Source organism: Podarcis pityusensis (genome assembly GCF_964106645.2).
Source record: "Podarcis pityusensis genome assembly, chromosome: 14".
NCBI lineage: Eukaryota > Metazoa > Chordata > Lepidosauria > Squamata > Lacertidae > Podarcis > Podarcis pityusensis.
The window spans coordinates 1,430,526-1,448,208 of NC_138039.1; the positions used below are offsets into that span (position 1 = coordinate 1,430,526).

A 17,683-nucleotide genomic window follows, 5' to 3' on the forward strand; every position below is an offset into this window, starting at 1 on the left:
TGCTGAGCAGCCCAACTCCCTTCTTTACCCTACATTTCAGCAATTGCTTTTCCCCCATTTGAGATGTACAGATAAGATTCTAACTGCCATGCCCAGCATGCAGGGAGCATTGTAAGTGTCATGGCAGACAGCTTCTGAGTCTTAGGGCTGTTCCGTGCATGACATTGCTCCCCAGAGCCACAATATCGGAACGGGGCCTTCATGTTCAGGGGCAGCAGTCTGGTGAATGCAGTGGGACAAGGAGGAAGGGCTGCTGGCCTTTTTCATGCTTGGTTTTTACCACGGCATGTTTTCATACTGTGGGTTGACTGGAGCCGTGTGAATGGCCACAGTGGGAATTGGGACCCCTTATGAGATGTTCTGGGTTCTGCTTCAGCAGCCAGGCTCTTTTTAGACTGTTGGAGCCTTTTCTTATACTGTATTGAGATCCCATCTTGCTGCAGGAGGAAAAAGCACATGTGGAATCCTCCCTGGAATGTGACGTGAGGGTTTGTTTCATGAGGAGTGCTGGGTAGTTGAGAGCTCTTTGCGCAGGGTAAGAGTTGCACCAAAATGACTAGTATGATGTGCTTTGAACACTTGGGTGCTGTGTTATTCACAGCCACCTCTTCCAGTTTTTGTTTTTGTTTTAAAACTATTTTAACACTTTTGCAGCAGGGATAGGTAACCTATGGTCCTCTGGCTGTTGCAGTTTCCCCAAGCCAAATCTTTGGAATGAGGGCATGCAAGAAGGAAGAGGTGGTCTATTAAGCTGCAGAAATAGCTTTCATAAAGGAGATGGTTGTGGAAGTTTAGTACATGCAGCTGTGGAGATCTGTTTCTGAAGGGGGTGTGTCTGTTTACCAGCTTGTAAAAAGTCTTTCCCTTATGGAATGTGTGTTTGCCAACTCAGTGCCCTCCAGATATTTGTTGTAAGACAGTGGTGGGGAACCGCTGGTCCACGGACCAAACTTCTCCCGCCAACCCTCCCCATCTAGCCTGCAAGGCCATTTTGGGCAAGCCAGACACTTCCATTGTTACACCTGATGTCATACATTGGTAGGGCTTCAAAGGAAGAATCGGGAGATTAGAGTGAGCTCCCAATATTCCTTTTGCTCCCACTGCCCTTCTGCTGATGGACAATGAGAAACTGCTTCTCCCACCCAGTGCTGCTCCTTGAACTACTGAAAACTGGGTGCACAAAGAACAGTGTGAGGCTGCTTGTAAAAGGGCTTTCAAACAGCCCTGTGCTGTGCTTTGGAGTCCCGACAATCGGGGCTTCTAAGCACAGCATCACCTGGTGTCATAGTGGTGTCAGGTGATTGACAGGGTCTTGCTGATAAATGCAGTCCATCAGGGATTGGAAGGCCAGAAGAGGTCTCCTCCCTGCCCCGCTGTAGACATCGCCTTGCTGCATCAGGCAGAGGACTTTCGAAACTTTAATTCAGCATCGATTGGAGGCAGTTGGTGGTGTCCTCAACTGTATAACCTGGAGATTTCCCCCCCTTTGTACCGTATTAGAGAGATTTCTCTCTCATTCTGAAATTGCCAGGAAATGGTTTAGTTGTAGGAAGCATTTAGAAAGACAAGAGGCTTAATAAAATCCAATGCTTCAACATTCTTGGACCGGGGGGGGGTATCCAAATTCCTACATGCAGTCGTCAGATTCTTAGACACATGGACAACCGAGTGCTAGCCAGTGGCGCTTGCCCAGTCCTGTGTGTTGCTGATAAAGAAGAAATGGTTCGGGTGCTCAGTTCTTCCCCTGCTTTCACTGGTCCTTAACTCTTGCAGCAGCAGCATCACTTTCCCTTCATCATCTTCAGCATCTTCTGGTTGCAAAAGGCTTTTTTGAAAAAATATTTGAGGTTTTCAGTTATATACATTTCAAGAGTTTTACAGTAACTTAAACATATCAAAACTTGACCTCCTCCTCTTTCTGCGGTTCCTTACATTAATTTTTTCCCCATTTCTTGCATATTCTAAATTAACTTATTTTTTCATTCATCTACTTTAATTGTTTACTCTTATGAAACTGCAGGTTATTACAATAACCCTGCCAATTTGTTTACAATTTGTTTGTAAATATTCAATAAACCATTTCCATTTTTTAATGTTATCTTGATTTCTCTCTTCCCCCGCCCCGCAGTAAGTTTTGCCATTTCTGCGTAGTCCGTAAGTTTTTGTATCCATTCTTCTTTCATCGGGACTTTTTCTTTCTATTTTTGGGCAAATAACATTCTTGCCGCTGTAGTAGCATACATGAATAAATTTCTATACTGTTTAGGTAATTCTGCCCCTGTAATTCCCAAAAGAAAATTTGTTTAAAAATGCTGATTTTTTAAACAAATGTTATTTTAAACATCTTTCTCAATTCATTATGTATCAGTAAGCTTTAAACATACTGCGAGACCACATATGATAGAAAGTACCTTTTTTCTCTTCGCATTTCCAACACTTATTCGATTTTGATTTATACATTTTTTGCCAGTTTACTCAGTGTTAGATACCATGTATATAACATTTTCATATAGTTTTCTCTTAAACCATAGCATGCTGTAAATTTTATATCCGTATTCCACAATCGTTCCCACACTTCCATAACTATATTATAACCAATATCTATTGCCCAGCGTATCATTGAAGACTTTACCTGCTCATCCTTTGTCTCCCAATCCAATAATATCTTACACATTTTTGGCAGCGCTTTTACATTCCAACAGATCTCTCTCCAGTTGTGATATTTGTTCCCCAAACCCCCGGGGCTTGTCTAGGTGGGCCTGGGTTGGAGAAAAGGCAGCAGCACCTGAGCAGGCTGCTTGGGACTTCATTGAGCATATTCAGCCTTTCCTGAACCTTTGGCAGGAGACAGAAAGCTGTGGGGCAGAGGAGGCTTTCGTGCTACGTTCTCCCCTTTTGGGGGTCGCGAATTCTGTTGCGTCTTTGTGTCAGGGGTGTGATAGCATCATTTGACTGTATCTCAATATAGAATTGTCCTTGGTGGCTGCTGCACATCGCATCTTTGGATGAGATCCCAGGAGAGAGGCTCGGAACAGTAATTTGCTCAGGGACACGTGGAGGAGGGGTATCGTTACTCCTTCACGCCGTTAGGACTCTTTCAGGTAGCAGAGTGAAGTCACACCTTCAGTTTTAATTAAGAGAAGAAGCATTCCTCAGTTATTGAAAACTTGTCACAACAGCGTTTTCCTGTTTTCCATTTTCTGGAAGTAGCGAGGGGTAACGGTGAGCCAATTAATTAGGGTGTTCTGGAAGATACGGCTTCTGGCTCCCGTTAGATTATTAGTTTCGCTTTTTAAAAAACTTGACCACTTTCGCTTTTCGAAAAACTTGACTCCTCATTTTTACCTCCAGGCATTTGGCTTCAGCCTTATCTGGCAATTTTGGCACCCAGGCTGTGCTGAGACTGCTAAGGGTTGTCTGTTAAGGAGATAATTTACAGTCATACCTTTGACCCTTGGGACTCGGACTCCCGAATGCCGCAAACCTGGAAGTGAGTCTTCTGGTTCGCGAATGTTCTTTGGAACCCTAAACATCCGACGGAGCTTCCGCGGCTTCTGATTGACTACAGGAGCTTCTTGCAGCCAATCAGAAGCTGCGCTTTGGTTTCTGAACGTTTTGGAAGTCGAACGGACTTCAGGAATGGATTCCGTTCGACTTCCAAGCTACGACTGTAGTGGATTTAGACCAGGAGCGGGTAACCTGGGGGGGGGGGCGGGGAGAGATGCTGCTGGGCCCCAGCTGTCCTTGAGGTGTGGGTGGGTGGAAGAGACCTAATGCAGAACATCTGGCGAGGTGAGCCAGCCGGGCTTTAGGCCCTTGAAGGTCATACTAGCAAATGAAGCTGTAGGCTGCATTAAAAAGCCCTTAGTCTATTTAATCATTTGAGTCGTAGCCTATTGTGATTGATTATGCTTGCATATGAGTAAGAATAGTGTTTCTGAAACATGCGAAAAGAGAGAGGCTTCTGTTAAGATGAATGTGTGCTGTGACATTCCTCATCTCAGAGACGTTCCTTCCAGCCTGTGAGAAAATGAAGCAAATAAAAATTAACTTAGTTTACTACAACTGTTATTATTAAATGTTATTAAATAGGAAGGGAGGCCTTTTCATTTGGATGTTAATCCCCATTTAACTCCCCATGGAATCAACACTTATTGTTCGCTTCCCATTTCCAGGGAGCTGAGGTGACTCTCCCACTTTTCAGATTCCTGCTTTTGAGCTCTCCATGGGCATCTGGTGGTGGTCGTTGTTGTTAAATTTCTATGCTGCCCTTCATCTTAGGATCACAGGGCTGTGGACAATATAAAAGCACAAAAATATATAACCTAGTAACAGACAAGAACAGTACCCCACGCCCACTTTAAAAGGCCATAGGCATAGATTATTTAATTAACCAAAGGCCTGGGAGAAGAGGAATGTTTTTGCCTGGTGCCTAAAGAGATGCAACGAAAGTGCCAAGCGAGCTTCCCTGGGGGGGGGGGAGCATTCCACTGCAGAAAAGCCCCGTTCTGGTGTTGCCAACCTCCGGACTTCTCACAGACACATCCTATGTTCTTGTTCTTTTAATACGGTGCTTCTAGGGGGAGGATAATCCAAAGGCATTTAATCAATAACTCGGGGAGCAGACCTGGTGCCCGCCAGGTGTTGCTGGACTTCCAACTTCTGCCAGTCCCAACCAGCATGCCAGGGGTCAGGGATGATGGGATTCCCCCCCCCCCCGTTGGCTGCCCTTGCCATAGCTGGTTAAACGTTTCTGCTGTTGTAAACAAAAATTGCCCTTTTCCCTTATGGGGTATCCAAGAGCCCATGTAGAGTCCTTACATAGGTTCCCTATTGGTAGGAGAGAATTAACAGAGGCCAACCAGAGAAGCGGCCAACCAGAAGCGGCTTAGTCATGCTGGCCACATGACCAGGAAGCTGTACGCCGGCTCCCTCGGCCAATAAAGCGAGATGAGCACCGCAACCCCAGAGTCGGTCACGACTGGACCTAATGGTCAGGGGTCCCTTTACCTTTACCTTTAACCAGAGAATATTGAGAAGCAAAGTAGCTAGTAAACTTGATCTTTATTGATCTGTTTCAACAGGGTGCTCTCCTCACCCGCAGGAGAGAGGAGGAACCCAGAAAAATGGCGTGCAAAGCCTCATAAAGACTTTTGAAATTGCCACCCTGTAGATCACGACCACCCCCAGAAACATCAAACATACATCACAGAAGGGGTGTAACCTAAGACCACCCCTCAGATACATCACACCAAAATCATAAAAAGGCAGTCTAAAACAGAAATTTTGAATGTTGTTTATCTCCTGTCTGGCAGGTTACTTGATTGGATTTCCTGGGGAGCCTGGCTAGTCTTTTGTAGTGATAAATACTTAGTTCCTGGGCCAGGTCACAGGCTCACACCCTATTCAAACACAGACATACCCTTAAGACAGGATTTGTGAAGGAAAAGACAATGGGGAGGCTTTTCCATTTTCCTTTGACCTTGCAGAGAAAACATTTGGTCAGTTTGGGACAGTTTGGGAATCAAATGGTTCCAGGTCGGTCTTCCTGTGCTGATCTATGTACATGCTTGGTTGGTACGCTTATGAACATTACTATATATCCAAGACCTCAAAATTCCTATCACACTGTGGCCTTTCTGGTGAAGAGCAGGTTGCTCTTGTTCCTGGCTGCTGCTGATCCCAGGCCCCCACGTCCCTTGGGAAAGCTAATGAACCTGTTTGGCTGTTCAGGCTTGTGTTCCTGGCTGCTGCTCAGAACAATTTCTTCCTTGCTCTGAGGAGGCAGCAGAACTTCCGCAACCCAGTGCTTTGCCCGGTCTGTGATTTGGCTTGCCAGCCATTCCAAGGTGGAGCTGGATTTGCAAGGAGGGAGATTTTGACAATTGCTGGTCATAGAATTACAGAAGTTGTAGAGTTGGAAGGGACCCCCAGGGTCATCTAGTACAACCCCCCCGCAATGCACAAATCTCAGCTAAAGCATCCATGGCAGATTGCCACCCAACCTCTAGCCCAGGGGTTGGCAAAGTTTTTGTGGCTTGGGCTCGTTCATGGTCCTGCAGACACTGCGGTGGGCTGGAGTGCACATGCATGCGCAAATGCTATTTCCGGCGCTCCTTCCAGCGCAGAGGAGGCGTGCGCAGCTTCCCACTGGCTGCAGGAGCTTCCAGCGTCACGGAAGGCGGTCCCTGCTCTGCTCTGTGCTGGTTTAGTGTGGCGCACGGGAGCTGAGCGGGTGGTGGAGGTCCCCAAGCCGGTGGCGGGGGTCCACGGGCCGGTTAAACAACCCCATGGGCTGCTTGTTGCCCATGGGCCTTAGGTTGCCAACCCCTGCTCTGTCCTAACTGGAGGGTGGGCTTTTCTTGTGCCAGAAAACAGGAGATTGCAGTGTTGTCTCTGGCATAAGGAGAATGCACAGCAGTACAGTGGAACCTCGTCTTACCTACCATTGCCCTTGCGAACGTTACAGGTTACGAGCTCCGCTAACCCGGAAGTAGATGTTCCTGGTTGCGATCTTTGCCCTGGGATGCGAGCAGAAGTCATGTGGCGGTAGCGGGAGGTGCCATTAGCGAAAGCGTGCCCGTGTTATAAGTGGTTTAGGATTGAGAACGGACCTCCAGAATGAATTAAATTCGTAACCGGATGTACCACTGTATCTAGAACAGGAAAGCCCAGTCACATTAGCACAGGGGACTGTTGTTGGACTGTGATATTTAGTTCTAACTTATTGATCAAATACACTTTTTAAATGAAGAACAGCTATTTTATTCATTTTTTAATTGTATTTATATTCCGCTTCTCAGGTGGAGCTCAAAAAGCAGTTGCATATTATTAATATAACACCAAGCATCCAATTTTCTAAAAGTTATAAAAGGATGGTCCTTCAGATGCTCCTGTTTTAAAATTTTAGGGTACACACACATAGCAGACACACACTCCACAGAAAACCTATCCTTCATCCTTCAAAATTTAGGAAATATTCCCTGAGAAAAATACACATTATTTTAGCACACAGAACAGTCCCCCAAAAGCCCTCTTGGCTCTCTTAATTACTCTGAATATTTCTTCTACAAAAGGAGATATCTTGGAGAAACCTTTCCCAGCAGTTACTTACAAATCCTGCCTTAAGGGCATATTTGGGTATGAATAGGGTGGGCCTGTGACCTGGATCCAGGATAAAGTATTTACCATCTCAGTGGCCAGACTGCCCAGGTAATGCAATCGGTAAAGCATTATCAGGTACCTTGGCAGACAGGAGAGAAGCCAGAATCAACATTTCTATAGGAGACTGCCCTCCTTCTGTGAAGCATGTATGATGCTTTTTGGGTGGTCTTTGGTTAAGGGGTTGAAACATGCAATCTGGCCAAATGTTTTCTCTGGAATTTTTGTTACAATCAATCATAATTTGATTTTGGACCCTGAATTAGCACTTTTGTCGCTCTAACCCTGAGCTTTTCTAACTTAGCCGCTGCCAGGTGGAAAACAGGAGATAATCATACTTGGTGATCCTGGTATGCCTGTGTGTGGGAGGCTGGCAGCAGGCGGCTCTCCTGGGTTTGCAAATGTGATTATAAGATGGGCTTTCAGTTTGTGTTTTTTGCAGCATGAGGACTAGAAATTTGTTTCTGATTTACAGCCAGAGCTGCGATTTACAGCCTAGTCCTGCACATGCTTACTTGGCAGTCAGCCTTCCATAGCTTACCCCTGCCAAAGGTGGGCAAATTCTGTAGCCAGTAATAGATTCTGTGCTTGCCTGTTGGATCTTCAGGTAAACGGAAGTCCTGTTTGTGGATGGATTAGCAACTGCGGATGGATTTCTGCATATTTGTACAAGGATTTCCTGGATTTCTCCCAGCAGTTGCCTACCTCTCAATTAAAACCCAGCTGCTCAGATTAATAAGAAAATGAACCTTGTGTAAACTCTGTCTGGAGCAACCTCCACCACGTGATAAAACCAGAAGTGTGATCTAACTGCTCACCTTGTCCTTTGCAGGTGCTGTTGGCAGAGTGAGTGCCATGCTCTGGAGCTCTTAGCTTTCTAACATGGCAGAGGGAGGTGGAAACGAAGAAGTGATTGACTTGAACAGTTTCCGGAGCCACCGAGGGAAAGGTAAGGACAATATTCCTGGTTCTTCCAGGTGCAGCGCATGAGGCTGCCGCAGGGGTCAGCAAACTTACTGCGCCTCGAGCCGGTGTCTCCAGCGCCGATCGCGCGGCGGGCCAGAGGGCGGGGGAGCTTGTGCCCATACGCATGCGCACACGCTATTTCCAGCGCACTTCCGGAGCACCAGAAATAGCTTGTGCGCATGTGCACGGGCCTCCTCCGACCTGGATGTGCACCGGAAATAATGCTTGCGCTTGCGCACAAGCTATTACCAGTGCTCCTCTGACCCAGAAGTGGGCAGCAGCGCAGTGCCGGTAAGAGCAGACGGCGGCAGTGGGCAGCAGGGGTCGCCGTGGGCCGGATAAACGAGTCCCTCGGGCCTTATCCGGCTTGTGGGCCTTAGTTTGGAGACCTCTGGGCTGGTGGAACTATTGACGGGTGCTGTCGCAGCCTTCTCCAAGCTGGTATCTTGTCGTTTTGAACAAGTCAGCTCTAGTCCCCATTGCAGGCATGGGGGATGAGGAGCATTGCACTGAGGTGGAGCCTTCAACAGTGGCAAGAGCTACAGGGCACAGGGTTCCCTCTCCACTTCTTTCTCCTGCAGTGTGGAATGCCAGTTGCAACCACTTTGATCTGAAAGGAGTCTTTTTCTCAATTGCATTCCCTTCAGCCTAGGCCCGAGAGATTCCCCATCCCTTCTCTAAAGTGATACTGCTTCAGGAACCAATTGCATCTCACCTTCTCCCTCCCATTCCTAGGAGAGGATTTAATTCAGTAGTTACCTTATCGCCAGGCTATCTTCTGCCACCTGCAGCAGTTCTCTGTTGGCATCCTGCCCTGGTTTGGGGCAGCGGCATCTTCATAGCACTCAAGTTTGTTTGAGACTGTGGCATGCCTCTGGCACTGCCAAGACTGTTCCAGTGGCAAGTGGCCTTAGTCAGAGCCCTTGAATTCTTTTCAGCAAATCCTTTCCCTCTCTTCAAAATTTTTATCCTGAAAATTTATCTTGATCTTAATATAAGTTTACTTTCCCTCTTTTCACCAATTAACAGTCTATTTTTCTTAAATCTTTGATACATTTTTGCTAAAATAGATTCATTCCAACATCATTCTAACATTCATAAATTTTACAATGTTTCTGTATATAGTCTTTAAATTTCTTCCAGTCTTCCTCCACCGACTCTTCTCCCTGGTCTCGGATTCTGCCAGTCATTTCCGTCAGTTCCATATAGTCCATCACCTTCATCTGCCATTCTTCCAGAGTGGGTAGATCTTGTGTCTTCCAATACTTTGCAATAAGTATTCTTGCTGCTGTTGCGGCATACATAAAGAAAGTTCTGTCCTTCTTTGGCACCAATTGGCCGACCATGCCCAGGAGAAAGGCCTCTGGTTTCTTCAGAAAGGTATATTTAAATACCTTTTTCATTTCGTTATAGATCATCTCCCAGAAAGCCTTAATCCTTGGGCATGTCCACCAAAGGTGAAAGAATGTACCTTCCGTCTCTTTACATTTCCAGCATTTATTTTCGGGCAAGTGATTTTTGCAAGCTTGACTGGGGTCATGTACCACCTGTATATCATTTTCATAATATTCTCTCTTAAGGCATTACATGCCGTGAACTTCATACCTGTGGTCCATAACTGTTCCCAGTCAGCGAACATAATATTATGTCCAACATCTTGTGCCCATTTAATCATAACATATTTCACCGTTTCATCCTGAGTATTCCATTTCAACAGCAAATTATACATTCTTGACAAATTCTTAGTTTTGGAGTCTAACAGTTCTGTTTCCAATTTTGATTTTTCCACCTGGAAGCCAATTTTTTTATCCAAATTATATGCCTCCATTATCTGATAATAATGAAGCCAATCTTGCACTCTATTTTTTAATTTTTCAAAACTCTGCAGTTTTAATCTGTCTCCCTCTTGTTCCAAAATTTCCCAATATTTTGGCCATTTAGCCTCCATATTGAGCTTTTTCTGAGCCTTCGCTTCCATTGGTGACAGCCACCTTGGGGTTTTACTCTCAAGCAAATCCTTATATCTTATCCAAACATTAAACAGTGCTTTTCTGACAATATGGTTTTTAAACGCTTTATGTGCTTTGACCTTATCATACCACAGATATGCATGCCACCCAAAGACATTATTAAAGCCTTCTAAGTCCAACACATCAGTGTTCTCAAGAAGCATCCATTCTCTCAGCCAGCAAAAAGCAGCTGATTCATAATAAAGTTTTAAGTCTGGCAGGGCAAATCCACCTCTTTCCTTAGCGTCGGTTAATATCTTAAATTTTATTCGAGGTTTCTTGATTTAGAATACAAAAAAGGGAGGTGTGAGGAGGTCAGGGAAACAAGCAAATGAAAGATAAGTTATGGGAAGGCTCGATTTGTTTTGTTTTTTTGTTTTTTTTGTTTCTATTTTTCTGTTTTTTTATTGTGATGTGTTGTTTTGCTATTGTTTAATTTGGTGTTTTTTCTTTTGCCTTTTCGTAAACTTAAAACCTTAATAAATACTATTTTTTAAAAAAAGAATTCTTCTTCCATTTTATTATAAGGCAAACTCGGGTAACATATTTCAGATTGAAGTTATAACAACTAGAAATAACTACAGTTGTACCTTGGTAGTCAAACACCTTAGTTGTCGAACAAATCGGCTCCTGAACGTCGCAAACCCAGCAGTGAGTGTTCTGGTTTGTGAACGATTTTTGGAAGCCAAACATCCGATTCAGCTTCCGTGGCTTCTGATTGGCTGCAGGAAGTTCCTGCAGCCAATTGGAAGCCGTTCCTTGGTTTTCGAACCATTTTGGGAGTCAAATGGACTCCCGGAACGGATTAAATTTGAGAACCAAGGTACGGCTGTATTAGTGTTCTGTTGTGAACCTTCAGCTGATAGGTAAGTTGTCTCTCCTTTCTCTCCTTCCTTCTTTCAGATAGAATAAACCACAGAGACGAAGGGCTTATCACCATATCCGACTCCTCGGATGAAGAATTGCCAGTGATGCTGGACATTCCTGTTCGCCGGCAGTGGGAGGATGAGGAAGACGACGATGTAGTCATACTGATGGAGGTAACTCTTTGGCCCTGGCCATCCTCCAGTATAGCAAAAATTGAAATTTGTGTTAGGCTTAGTATACAACCAGTATGGTCTCCCCATCCCAGATGTATGTTTAAAACGGAATAGTTATATGTTATTTATTATTTGAAACTTTTTAAAATCTGGCATTGATTTAGTTAGCTTGACTCTCATTGTAACAGATGCATGAATCCTCCCCCGCTGTAAGACACAAATCGAGCCCCCGTCTCATATTCTGGAGTTGTTCTCACTTGGCTTCCAAAACTTTGCCCAAGTGAGCTTAGCAGGGCATCTTAAAATGTGAGGATGGTGGGCTGCCCCCTGACAGCTCATCCTAGAATCTTTCAGCTGTTTCAGGTAGCGGCTCTGTTCTGCTACTACCTTGAGGAAGCACAACATTTTTTGAACAGCAAAACATGCTTTTATTTATTTTTTTTTTTTCAAATGATATTTATTAAGATTTTCAAAAATACAGAAAGTAAGAGTTAAAATACATTCAAAGCCTTATTTTCATACATCCACTTTCCGGGACTCCCCCCTTCCCCCACCCCTACCATATTCCTCTTTCATATTGTTGGCTCCACAAGCTCTCAGTTCTAATTGAAACTTAATTTGTTTAGACCATTATCCGAATTTAAAATTTATACACTCCTCATCAATACCCTTAATAAAAGACAAAAATTCTCTCCCAGGGCCCACCCCATTTTCATTCCACAATTTCCCTTTTTTTAATAATAAGGACACCCCACACAGTAGAAATATCAGAAATAAGAAATAAAAAGTATAATAGATGAAAAAGAGCCAGTTCAGAAAAAAAGAAGTTAGCAAGCCTTTGGATTTTAGTTCTCCCCCCCCTGTCCCCGGTTTAATTTCCCCCTGACCACCAAACCATGTTATCCGCCTGGAATTCTTAAAGTCCATAAATCACCTATTTCCCCCAACTCCTTGCTAGCTTTTTCTTTTTATAGTTATTTTTTTTTTTTAAACACTTAACTTCAGATCTTTAATAAAACTCCCCCCATTGTTCTTTCCAAATTGTAGTCCAATTTCCTCTTGTTCCGCTGCTAAAACGTTCTAATTCAGAAGCTTAGTAACTCTGCAGGGATTATTGTTATTCAGGAACAAAAACTTGCGTTCAGTCCCTTCCTTTCTTCAATAGAAAATTCTATTGTCTCCTTTAGCTGAACACCCTGTAGACAAAATATTATTTCCGTTTTGCAGCTTTCCCAGAAGATAACCAGTCCTGTAAAGTTCCAATGGTATTTTTCCACTTACGACCATCTTTGTAATGTCCCGAAACTCCTCTAGGGGGATTGTTGTAACTTTGTTTTCTCTAGTCCAAAAGTCCGATTGTTATCCATGTTTTCGCCATTTTGTATCCAAGTTTTAACGAGTTATAGCAAATTGTAACAAATTTAACCAGCAAGGTTCTCATAATAAAATCCTCTCTGCTTTCCGACTTTGACAGCTACTTTGACAGCTGTCAAAATCTCCGACTCTTTTCACCAGGCTCTCTCTTCAATCACCCCGGTTCCCAGGGGGGGGGGTTACGTTTCTTCTCCCTCAATTCTTCCTCCAGCACAGTTCTTATAGTTCCCCATCGTGGAATTCTTAGTTTTTATCAGCAATACAAATCTTTTTGGACCTTGGTTTCCCCGTCCTTGTTTTGGAAGGTTTACAGTAGGGGGGGGGACTGACTTCCTTTTTGGATCCCCCCCCGCTCGTGTCCAATCCGAAAAAAAAAATTCTTTTTTTTTCCTCCTTTTGAACCCGGTTGCCAAATTACTCACGGGTTGTTGTTAAGAAGTCCGAATTTTCAATGGAAGAAGTCAGCGCTCTCCGCCGGATGGCATGCGGCTGCGCTCGGCAGGGATAGCAGAGGACTCAAAGCACCACGCTTCTCCCCGGCACCCGATCCGTAGCCTTTAAAAAGGCTCCTTCACGAGTCGGGAGGGCGCTAACGGTGCCAGCCGAGTCTCCATGTCCACGGCCCTCGTGGCCGTGGTTTTTAAGGGTCCCCGCATCGCCGGTGCGGTAGGACCCAGCCCCTGCCGAGCAGACTCCCTCCGGAGCTCGGAGGGAGTCCGCCATTCGGCGATGGCGCCAACCCGGAAGTCGCAAAACATGCTTTTAAATACCCCTTAACACCAGCTGCCAAATGCCTCCCTGAAAGGGAGAAAATCCACTTCTTAAAATCCTGCTTGTTAATTTTCTTTCAATGTGAGCCCACCTTAGCAGGAGCAAAACGAGGAAATGCTTACTCTAAATCCTATATAGCAGTGATGGCCACACTTGGCCCTCCAGCTGTTTTGGGTCTACAACTCCCGTCATCCCTAGCTAACAGGACCAGTGGTCAGGGATGATGGGAACTGTAGTCCCAAAACAGCTGGAGGGCCAAGTTTGGCCATCGCTGCTATATACAGTGGTACCTCGGTTTAAGAACATCCCTGTTTACGAACGATTCAGTTTACGAACTCCACAAAACCAGAAGTAATGTTCTGGTTTGTGAACTTTACCTCGGTCTAAGAACAGAAGTCGAATGGTGGAAGGGCACCGCCGGCAGGAGGCCTCATTAGGGAAAGCGTGCCTCAGCTTAAGAACAGACTTCCGGAACAGATTAAGTTTGTAAACCGAGGTACCACTGTACTTGCAACCTGAAGCAGCCTTCCAAAGAAACGGCTAGCCTAACCACGGTTTAATATCCCTTTAAAGACAGGAGCGAAGAAGCTTCTGCGCTCCAATGTGATCAGACCAGCGGCTCCCTGGCAGAGTGCGAGCAAGTCGGGGGAAGGAGGATCCAAGGGCGACGTGTTGCCAGGGCCCCACGATGGACAGAAGGCGAGGACCCCTCCTTCCCCGAGACCGCCTGGCGCTTGGCGGAACTGCGCGAAGGCCGCTGGCGTGGCGCTGGGACGGCAGGAAAGCGAGAACGAGGTCTTGGAACTGCCAGAAACCCCGGAGCCCGTTGGGCCGAGGGGGGACGGCGATGGGGCTGTTCCGGAGCCTGGTCCCAGCGTGGCTCGGACGAGAGAGGCGAGACCCGGCGGCGAGAAGGAGGTCATCAACTTGGAGGAGGTCTTGCCCGCTGATGAGGAAGGGCAGGAGCAGAGGGAGCGAGAGCTGCAACCGAGGCTAGCACCGCCCCTCGGAGGGACTGTCCGGTGCATCCAGGAGAACATGCGGCTGGACCACCCATATTTCCAGCCGGCTGAGAAGGACGCAGGCCCCGTGGTCAACCTCATTTCTCCCCAGCAAGGGCAGAGGGACATGGACCTGGGCCCGCTGCCCAGGGCGTACCAGGAGGAGATCCCTGGGCCTGCCTTTCCCAGGCCGGAGCCTCCGCAGGACGGGATCCCCGGCCCCGCCTCCCCCCAGCTGGCTCACCCACCAGAAGAAGAGGGAGGTGGGCAGCAGGCAACGGTCAATGAGCAGGCGGGCCCCTCTTCGCCAGCCCGAGGGCCCCCCGATCCTGGTTCCAGCGACGTTCCCAAGCAAGGCACTGCTCCTCAGCTCGACAAAGACCTCTTTGCTCTTCTCATCAGGGAAACGGTGAGTGTCGTTGTCGGGTCTCCTTCATAAGTGTGGCACTCGTCAAGAAGAGGTAATGACAGCGCAATCATTTTCCCCCACTGTGATCACTTTGGCTTCACTGAATGGGATGCACATCATGTGGAAAGCGCTCTTTTTTTATTGGTTTTTACACATATTTTCCAGCATAACAACTCCAAAAAAAGAGAAAAAAACATGACAAATCTTTGGCTGTCACAGCCTTTGACTTCCCTCAGCCCCTTCTAACGGTTTTCTAAATCCTTTTCTGGTTTTGCATTTTGTTACTATACTTATTGTTATAAATCAAATCTTACATCAATTAAACTTAATCCTTTTCACAATAATTTGTAAAATCTTCCTACAAAACTTCTTGTAACCCTGCAAGCAATATTAAATAATTACAATTGTCTTTCAAATATGACATAATTTTTTTCTAGCCCTTTAGGAAAATGTGGTCCTGCTGGTTTCAAATTTTCCCTGTTAGTTTCGCCAGCTCCGCATGGTCCATCACTTTCATTTGTCCCTCTTCTTTTGTTGGCATTTCCTCCTGCTTCCATCGTTGGGCTAATAGTATTCTTGCTGCAGTGGTCGCATATAAAAACATTTTTTTATCATTCTTGTGAATTTCTGTACCTACCATTCCAAGTAAAAGCGCTTCTGGTTTTTTTGAAAATGTATATTTCAACTTTTTAAAATGTCATTATAAACCATTTCCCATAAGTCTTTTACTTTTTTACATTCCCACCACATACGGTAAAATGTGCCCTCCTTTTCTTTACATTTCTAACATTTGTTATTTGTTTTATACATTTCGGTTAGTTTTACCGGTGTTATATACCACCTGTACATCATTTTCATTATATTTTCATTTAAAGCACTGCAGGCAGTAAAATTTATTCCTTCTTTCCATAATCTCCCCCAATCATCTATTGGTATATTGTGTCCTATATCTTTAGCCCAATGTATCATAACTGATTCTACTTCTTCATCTTCCATGTGGAAAGCTCTTGCCCACGTCAGCTTTCCATGTGCTGCCCTTGTTTGTGTGCCAGGGATTGGTGTGCCTAGCAGATGGGCAACAGATGTGAGCAAATGCGCGTGACCAGGTGCACATGGAAAGCCCTTGTGGGCCACATCTTGTATAAATCTTGCCTCAATTGGGCAGTGTTCAATAATAATAATAATAATAATAAATTTTATTTATATCCCACCCTCCCCAGCCGAAGCCGGGCTCAGGGCGGCTAACAACAATAAAACAGTACAAAAGTACAGCATAAACAACAGTCTAAAATCATTCGTTATAAAATTAATTAATTCAAGCCACTGGCAACCATTGGGCCAGAGCTCCGCGAAGATTGCCAAGGGAGGGAGTCAGGCTGTGCCCTGGCCAAAGGCCTGGTGGAACAACTCTGTCTTGCAGGCCCTGCGGAAAGATGTCAAGTCCCGCAGGGCCCTGGTCTCTTGTGACAGAGCGTTCCACCAGATCGGAGCCACAGCCGAAAAAGCCCTGGCTCTAGTTGAGGCCAGCCTAACTTCTCTGTGGCCTGGGACCTTCAAGATGTTTTTATTCGAAGACCATAAGTTTCTCTGTGGGGCATACCAGGAGAGGCGGTCCCGTAGGTACGAGGGTCCTAGGCCGTATAGGGCTTTAAAGGTTAAAACCAGCACCTTAAACCTGATCCTGTACTCCACCGGGAGCCAGTGCAGCTGGTATAGCACCGGGTGAATGTGATCTCGCAGCGAAGACCTCGTAAGGAGTCTCGCTGCAGCATTCTGCACCCGCTGGAGTTTCTGGGTCAGTCTCAAGGGCAGCCCCACGTAGAGCGAGTTACAATAATCCAGTCTGGAGGTGACCGTCGCATGGATCACGGTGGCTAGGTCAGGGCGAGAGAGGTAAGGAGCCAACTGCTTAGCTTGGCGGAGATGGAAAAATGCCGCCTTTGTTATAGCTGCAATCTGCGCCTCCATGGAAAGGGAGGTGTCGAAGATTACACCCAAACTTCAAGCTTCCTTCCTTCAGTGAATCCTTTGAGTTTTTGCCACAAGATCCTTGTTTGTGGTGCAGAGGGTTTTGCATCCTCCGGCTTACAGAATCGTAGAGTCACACAGTGGTAGGCACACTAATTAATAAAAAAATAAACAAGTCTGGAGTAATAACTCTTGTGTGTTGCAACACATTTTGCCAGAGTGTAGGCCAGGAGTTGGGGCCTGTGGCCCCTCCAGATGATGTTGGAGAGCATCTCTGATGTCTGGGAGGTGTTGGGAACGAACCCAGCACCACAGGGCAGGCACTCCTAAAGCGACTCCTTAAGAAGGATGCTTCCTTGCGACACACTTTTTTTTTACTTAAAAACATCAATTTTGTGAAGTGAAACTGGTGCTGCTTCCTGGTTCTGGTTGATTGGTACTTTCTTCTTTTTTGGTTAATTGATGATGTAGCTGCCTAATTGGGCCTTTAATGCATTAAACTAACGGATCAACTAAAACTTGTAGCTTCATGCACAACATTTATGGCATATCTTTAGGCACCAGTCAAAAAGGTTTCTCTTCAATGAGGCATTTGGCCGATTAACATTCTATGGATTTTTAAATACATCTGTGGGAGGAGGGTTATAGGTTTGTTTTGCTTTTGTTTTATCATGCATTTTGTGTTTTCGTTTTGTACTTCTATGTTGTAAACCACCCTGTGATCTTCGGGTGAAGGGTGGTATACAAATTTAATAAATAATAATAATTTGCTCTGCATTTCATTGCATCTAGTCTAAAGGTTTCTGATAAATTACATTTTTACAGTAATGCTCTTTCTCGGCATATTCCCACAACTGAGTGTCCTTTGCTGGTGTACAGGTAACACAGTGGGAACATTTCAGTCTAAAACCGCCACTCTGTTTGCATGGAAATATTATTTCCAGCTCTCGTCACCATAAAGGTGAAGCTTTTCTTGAACTGCTT

General features: G+C 45.5%; 1 protein-coding gene across 1 annotated transcript in view; it reads left to right on the forward strand.

Moving 5' to 3' along the window:
* RNF216 (ring finger protein 216) overlaps positions 1 to 17,683 on the forward strand; it is an 81,504-nt gene that overhangs the window by 1,829 nt on the left and 61,992 nt on the right. Inside the window, exons 2-4 of the mRNA XM_080980993.1 lie at positions 7,994 to 8,110; positions 11,040 to 11,176; positions 13,895 to 14,731. Coding sequence (XP_080837119.1) covers positions 8,044 to 8,110; positions 11,040 to 11,176; positions 13,895 to 14,731 — 1,041 coding nt within the window. The 5' untranslated portion in view covers positions 7,994 to 8,043. The remainder of the gene's footprint in view (positions 1 to 7,993; positions 8,111 to 11,039; positions 11,177 to 13,894; positions 14,732 to 17,683) is intronic.